A 7,500-nucleotide genomic window follows, 5' to 3' on the forward strand; every position below is an offset into this window, starting at 1 on the left:
TCAAACGCAGGTGTCGTAGGGGAAGTCGCCGCCGTGGCACAAGCGTTCGCGCGCCGAACCGCGGTTGATTAGGAAGGGCATCCAATCAGGCAAGGGTGAGACCGCCAAATATCCTCATAAATAATGTATTGAGAGAGGCCGATTTCCTGCAGTGGAATAAATGGCTGTTGAAATATATATATATATGCGTGCGTGCGTGCGTGCGCGTGTGCGTGCGCGTGTGCGTGCGCGTGCGTGCGTGCGTGCGTGCGTGTGTGTGTTGTGTGTGTGTGTGTTTTGTGTGTGTGTGTGTCGTGTGGTGTGTGTTGTGTTTGTGTGTGTTGTGTGTGTGTGTGTGTGTGTGTGTGTGTGTGTGTGTGTGTGTGTGTGTGTGTGTGTGGTATGTGTGTGTGTGTGTGTGTGTGTGTGTGTGTGTGTGTTATTTTGTATGTTGTGTGCCTATATATGAAAAATAGTATCATTCTATATATAAATTTCGCGCGCCGTATGTTTGTGTAGTGTGTGGTGTGTGTGTGTGTGTGTGTGTGTGTGTGTGTGTGTGTGTGTGTGCGTGCGTGCGTGCGTGCGTGCGTGCGTGCGTGCGTGCGTGCGTGTGTGTGTGTGTGTGTGCGTGCGTGTGTGTGTGTGTGTGTGTGTGTGTGTGTGTGTGCGTGCGCCCGTGCAGCGCCGGCCCACCTGGAAAAGCGTGAGCGTGGCGCCCGTCCATTCCTTGCAGTAGACGATCCTCTCGGCCGCCGTCACGTTCTCGGCAGCGACGCCCTCGTCCGTCACGTTGCCCATGAGCAAGCCCGTCACGGTGGCGGCCAGGGAGTCGTTGAGTCCTTCCGCCCACGAGAAGTCGGTTTCTAGCCCCCCTAGGCGCCCTCCCACTCCTGCCCCTTCTCCCCCGCCGGCGTCGCTGCCTCCCGAGTCATTATACAGTGTCCCGAGGGTGAAGTTCGCTTCGGCGTGGTGGTGCTGAAGGGCTGCGACGGCGGCGGCTGTGGTGGTCGCGGTTGTAGCGGCAACGGCGGTGGCGGCGGTGGTGGCAGCGCTGGTGGCAGTCGTGGTAAAGATGGGTCCGCCCAACACGCCATCCACCCGTGCCACCTTGGTGAGGGCGGGGCCCCCGAGGGTGTTGTCCGTCCCGTTGTGCACCAACATGGGTGCTCAGCGACCCTCACCTGCGCGCCTGCGGGAAGACCATCGTAGTTATTATAGAGGGAGCGAGCGAGGACTTCCTTTTTTTCTTCATTAGAATGTTTTTTTTCGGCGAGTAGATGCACTTCAATTAATAATTAAGCTTTAAAATAAACAGGTAACTCGCACACTGCTATGGTCATAATGGTTCCTAGGTTAAATGAGGCAGTTTACAGAGAGTAATCATACACCCTCCCGTGCTGTATTTACTCCTCAGTTGCGTGAGTCAGCAACTATATGTGCATGTTAGTAATTAAATATATTCTCGGTTTTTACATATATTTCACGATAGGGTTTATCCACTCTAGCGTATTATGGGCCTCAAGTGTGAGCCTACCTACAGGTGAATCGCGCGAGGACGAGCGAAGGAATCCCCCTGCGTCCTCACCTTCCTGTGTACTGGTGCACTGCGACAGCCAGACTGCTCTACTTGTTCTTCACATACACCTATTCCTCATAACATTCGTCTGTTACAAGGAAATATTACCACTAATATAATATTTACATTATCTATATACATGAAGGTGCGTTCATTATCTCTGTTCCCAATGCATCCGCGCACCTCTCTATCTTCCACTTTATTTACTTTCTCTTTGTCTCCCTCCGCCCGCTTGACCTCTGCTCGTGCTACTCGGTCGACATAACTTGCCCACGTTGGTCACTAGACAGCCCAAAGCCTCGTGTTGCATAATCAACCCCTCCTCACTCCTGCTGACACCCCCCCCCCTTGTTTTTCACTGCCCTTGTCTCTTTTCGCGTTCTTCCTTTCCACTCTCTCTCGCGCCTCTTCCGTCTCTAGCGGCTAGGGCAGTCACACGCAGATCATTGGGGAATTTATCCTGCAGTTCATACGTTTCAACCCAAACGCTATGCTGTTATCAGTAATATACTTATTATGTCGACTGCAAATTTTGGTATTCACGCTTCAAATATTTGGTTGAAGATTCTCTTTCCACGCCTCTCCCCTCCTCTGTTATCGCATCATCCTATTTCCCCATCCGGTTATGTCATTTAAAGTACTGGTCTGTCGGAAAAGTTCTACGTCACAACGTTTCATAATATGACATACTTGTTGCTTTTTCACGATACTGATCGGAGAGAGAATGAGCGGGGAGAGGGAGAGAGGGGTAAAGAAAGAGAAAAGGGAAGAGAAAGAAAGAAAAGAAGAAAGAGAAAGAATGAAGGAGAGAGAGAGAGAGTGAGAGAGAGAAACAGAAGAGAGAGAGAGAGGGAGAGGGAGAGGGAGAGAGAGAGAGGAGAGGGAGAGAGAGAGAGAGAGAGAGAGAGAGAGAGAGAGAGAGAGAGAGAGAGAGAGAGAGAAGACATATTCATTTATTCTCATTCATACATGAACGAACAAATACAACTACAAGAAAAAAACGCCCACAAAACACACACACCCATAACTATTGATTTTGCAGTATTGATCCTGGAGTTGCGAGGGGAAGTGCCGTCCCTATGGGCTGGGCCGAGCCGTAGGACATTTTTCTATGGCCGATGGTTGGCCGGATTCTGCACCGCATTATCCGCTCTGCAGGTGGCGCTGGAGGTGAAGCCATGTTGTGGGCGGAGACGGATGTGACGCCGGGGATTTATATCTCGAGTTTTTCATTACATGTCTTTCAGCAGTTGTGCTATAGTCTGTTCCCATTCTATCCTCTTTTAAGTCTAATGGAATTTAACTTAACCTTTCGTATTGGAAATTACATTATTAATTATCATCGCGCAACAAATTTCATGGCTTTAAACTGCAGGCACCAGCGGCGTCAACTCCTGTCCCTGATGTCTGAAAGTATTCCGCTTCTTTAGTGTCCATTGCAATTTCGTTCCTAATTTTTCCAATTCATCCGTGAACTACTTCCTCGCCCTTCCTTCCCTTTATGACTCACCAGCGGCAGTGTCCTTTAGTGCTCCAGTCTCTCTCCGAAAGGCCCCTCCAGCGGTCAAGAAGACACATAAAATAAGTTTACAGTCGTGCGGCGGCTCAAGGACACACATGCCGTGCAGGACCCGCCTTCGCCCGGAGATTATACTCTTCGAGGAACACATTAACCTGTTTTTTAAAGCCGCGGCGCTGGCTATCCTACTATAAATGTAGGTCGTCTGCATGGCCACCCAGACCTTACACCAAAGTCTCCATCTCCAGCCTTCTAGAGCCCAGCCACAAGGGCTTCCTGGCCGCCCCTTCATTCGTGCATGGCGACATCCCGACCTTCTAGTTTTCTTTGATTATTATCTTCATCACTATGTCGATCTTTCCACTTATGTTCACTTCTGTATTTACGCAGTTAAACAAAATTTCAAGGAAAATGAAGAAATTTATTAAATAAATCGGGTCTCTGCTCGGCAGGAATCAGGTTCTAAATGAACGGAACAAAAATATCCTTTTGAAAACAATGTAATCAGAATTTACAACACCCGCAATAACAGAGGCGGGCCTTTGGGGCGATGTTAGGTAAGAATGGCATAAGATTATCGACCAAACGCTCATGAAGGAGTAAAAAACACACCCTGTTGCCACGCTCTGCATTATGGCAAGAGGATAAGTTTGTACTTTGCCACGCTAAGGTCACACGTATAGGCGCCGCGGCTTTGTTCGGGCATAACGATGTTTGCGCAACATATTTGCCGGTTTACCCTACGACTATCTTGCTTAAATGCTTTTCTGCTTGTTTACTGGTATCCTTTTGTTTGAGCATTTCAAGTGACGTGATCTCCGTATTGCCCCTCGCCTCTCTACCCATGGTACGTTCACTCTACGCTTTTCTCCTACCATGGGCGACGCATCTAGAAGATTCTGGAGAATCGAACGACCGCCTCAGGTAATGCGGTCAATAATATGCGTCCATTATAGACATTGAGAAGTCGTCTCAGAGCCTCCTCATTCCTTCTCTTTAAATGTCGTAGTCTCCCAATTTCTCCTTTCTTTTATTTTCTCCTTAATGTTGATGTATTTCTATTTCCAGAAATGACGTCACTGCGCGATGCTCACTTGTTTTGCGGAGATGGGAGCGAGAGAGGTAAACATGGAAAAATGTCAAAAGGGTGAGAGTACAGAACGTCTCTCTGCTCCACAGTTTTCCATCCCTGAGGTAATAAAACTTTACTTTAAATTCAGTACGTACAACGTCGTGGTAAAAACTAACTTGTCCTCAAAGTCTCTCGTTATTCTTTTCCTTACCCTTTCAACATCGTCACACAACAGCAAACATACAAATACATTTACTCTCTCTCTCCAGGGATGGTTAACATATCTATTAGTAATACGGTAAAAATGGTGGTAAGTGTCCTACCCCGTGGGAGTGCCATGGGTCGAGTGCTACAGGAAAAGGGAGGTCTGTGCTGGATTTTCGTTACCTTTTACCGTCTGCAAAACAACACTCAGAAATACTGTCTTTTTTTTTTTTTTTTTTTTTTTTTTTTTTTTTTTTTTATCTTTCCCTTTCCCTTTCATATTCTCTTTTCGCTCTTTCGCCCATTCACTTCACTAACTCTCTCTCTCTCTCTCTCGCTCACTCACTCGCTCACCACTCACTCCCTCACCACTCACTCACTCACCACTCACTCGCTCACCACTCACTCACTCACTCTCACTCTCACACTCTCTCTCCCTCTCCCTATCTCTTTCTCTCACACACACCACCCTTAAGACCACTTTCCTCCCTTAACCCGGGGCTAATTTCACGCCCCGAGGAGAGAAGCAGAAAATGTATTTAAAGTGGAGTATGGGGGCGGTGGAGAAAGAAGTAACAAGAAAGTTAAACAAGGGAAAAGGAAAGGAAGCAGAACACGTGGAGAAGGCAGAACAAAGCAGCAGCAGAGGGCTGGAACTGGGATGTCTGCATGACAGAGGATCAATACCGGAGTGAAGCAAGTAAAGCCGGTCACTCCAGCCTTGCACACCCTTCTGTGTGGCACTCCTCTATGTGGATCTGAAGCCAGTGCCCCGTCTATGATGTATATACAGTCCAACTCCCACAGTGGGCGTCTGTTGTCACTCCTATTTCTACTGCGTGCACGAAAGGCACCAAGCGACGGGTCCAGTCTAAAATATTCCGACTCACGTGTGTGTGAGAACAAGCACTTCCTTCTTACCGTCCTCAGCCCCACTGCCTCGAGAATGTAGGTGATCCATGCTCTCCCTAATTACCTTACAGGGAATGACGACGCTAATGAATCACAAGATCTCAGATTATCAACGGTTTTCATCTTCAAAAACACCTGACAAAAACATTAACGAGACCGCTGACGGCCAGTCTTTCCAACTTATCACTGTATAAATCACCTTGGCCAAACACGCGGGTGATGAAGGCTTCAAAACATAAACTAGAGGTGGTGTGGCGAGATGAGAGGGAGGGAGGTTAAGGAGGGAAGGCAAGAGAAAGTGAGGAACGGAGGCAGGGAGGGAGGGAAGGCAAGCGAAAGTGAGGAACGGAGGCAGGGAGGGAGGGAAGGCAAGCGAAAGTGAGGAACGGAGGCAGGGAGGGCGGGAAGGCAAGCGAAAGTAAGGAACGGAGGCAGGGAGGGAGGGAAGGCAAGCGAAAGTGAGGAACGGAGGCAGGGAGGGCGGGAAGGACAAATGGCAGGAGCCGGGAAAACAATGGAGAGGGAAAAGAGGGAGGGAGAGGGAGGGAGAGAGCGGGAGTGATAGAGGGAGAGAGAGAGAGAGAGAGAGAGAGAGAGAGAGAGAGAGAGAGAGAGAGAGAGAGAGAGAGAGAAAGAGAGAGGTGAGGTGAAAGGAAGAGGGAGAGGGAAAAGGAAAGAGAGACAGAGAGAGAGCAAGCTGTGGTCATACAGTTATGTAATATGGCAGCCATTCATTCCCGCGCCGCGCACATAAGGCCCTTGTACCGCCACAGTACATGCCATTCGTAAGAATGCACATCGCTGCCTTCTACAAAGTAAAAGAGGAAACTCGATGAGATATTTTCCGCTTACGACCGACGCTCGAGCAAGAGAGCGAAATGCACCAGCCGCTAGTTGGGAGTCAGCAATATATTTACAGGTGCATCGCCTGACAGGTGACTACCCGTCCCCTCCCGCCAGGCAAGGGAGCAGAGAAGGTGCCACTGCATCGAAAAGTGGGGAGGGGGGAGGGGGCAGGCTGGCACAGGCTCCTCATAACACATCTCCCAGTCACTCCATTTCCCACTGCCAAGAGCGAGGCTTCTTGAATTGTAATAATAAGGCTCCGCGTTTACATTCATGCTTTGCGAAGTGGCGAGGCTTGAGGGCGGTAAGCCTATTAGTGTTCTTCGATTAGAGCAGGGGCCACATGCGTTTTAGCGGCCCGAAGTCATATTCTGAATTTTATATAAATCTAATTATTTAATTAATGATAGAACAATAACTTTCTTATATCTTATAACGAGCATACCTTTCTATTGATATTTCATGCAAGAGAGCTTTTACCATTTCACAATCAACCGAAGTCTTCAAGGTAATGTAAAACAAAACATCTTGTTTGCAACACCTATTGAATATGATAATAGTGGCTGATGATAGAGACGGAGGTAACTGATTTTAATTATAAAAGAATCCTAAAGGAATAGTAAAATAATTTTGCCATACACATTTTCTTAGTTTTGCGATTACATGGGACGAAGATCGAATATATTTTCGGAAGCACATACGTTTGAGAGCAACATTTTCGAGAAGAAAAAAAATGTATAAAGCATAAAACAACTACATGGTTAACAGTGATAAAGATACCAACAAAACTGTGCATTGAGATTACACAATCTAACTTAGACTAAAAATGTGTCTGTGACCCACGAGGCTCTGAGCAGTCAAAATCAGGTTTCGTGCAAAAACGGAAGAGAACACTGGCTTAGAAGAAGGGGCGCGAGGACGGCATGGGCGCCAGCAGGGGCGTCGCAAGGGAAGGGGCGATAGTTCATTGCTTTCCTGAGAGACAGTGACCCAGGTAATTCTAATATCGCTTCACAACACACCGATTCGAACAGAAGTTTGGTATTCTAAAACCAAAACTAGACGTCGTCTGTGTGTGAATCATTGGAAGATATCGATTCGATGACCTTCGCGGAAAAGGTCAGGCAAAATGTCATCCAAATATCACCCCTACCCCCGCCCGCCCGGGCCATGGCCAGTTTTACGTGACACTGCTTTTGCATGAGAGTTTGCGCCGGACATATCTTATCTGCTGGACCAATTTGCAGATTGGACAAGTTTTCACGCACACACACACACACACACACACCATGGTTAGAAAAAATCGATTTTTAGAATCTAAATCTGATTTTATTTCTTGTATTTGCTTCTGAAGTTTTAGAGTGGGAAGCAGTTGAGTATGATTATCTA

At 47.7% G+C, this 7,500-nt stretch overlaps 1 protein-coding gene across 2 annotated transcripts in view; it reads right to left on the bottom strand.

The window, feature by feature from the left end:
- LOC119572019 (blood vessel epicardial substance-like) overlaps window positions 1–7,500 on the bottom strand; it is a 52,538-nt gene that overhangs the window by 27,691 nt on the left and 17,347 nt on the right. For both annotated transcript variants that reach the window (XR_005228673.1, XM_037919060.1), the window contains exon 2: window positions 676–1,171. Coding sequence is in view for 1 of the 2 variants with exons in the window: in XM_037919060.1 (XP_037774988.1) it covers window positions 676–1,143 (468 nt within the window). In the remaining variant the exon portion in view is untranslated. The remainder of the gene's footprint in view (window positions 1–675; window positions 1,172–7,500) is intronic.

The sequence above is a fragment of the Penaeus monodon genome, chromosome 4 (genome assembly GCF_015228065.2).
Source record: "Penaeus monodon isolate SGIC_2016 chromosome 4, NSTDA_Pmon_1, whole genome shotgun sequence".
Classification (NCBI taxonomy): domain Eukaryota; kingdom Metazoa; phylum Arthropoda; class Malacostraca; order Decapoda; family Penaeidae; genus Penaeus; species Penaeus monodon.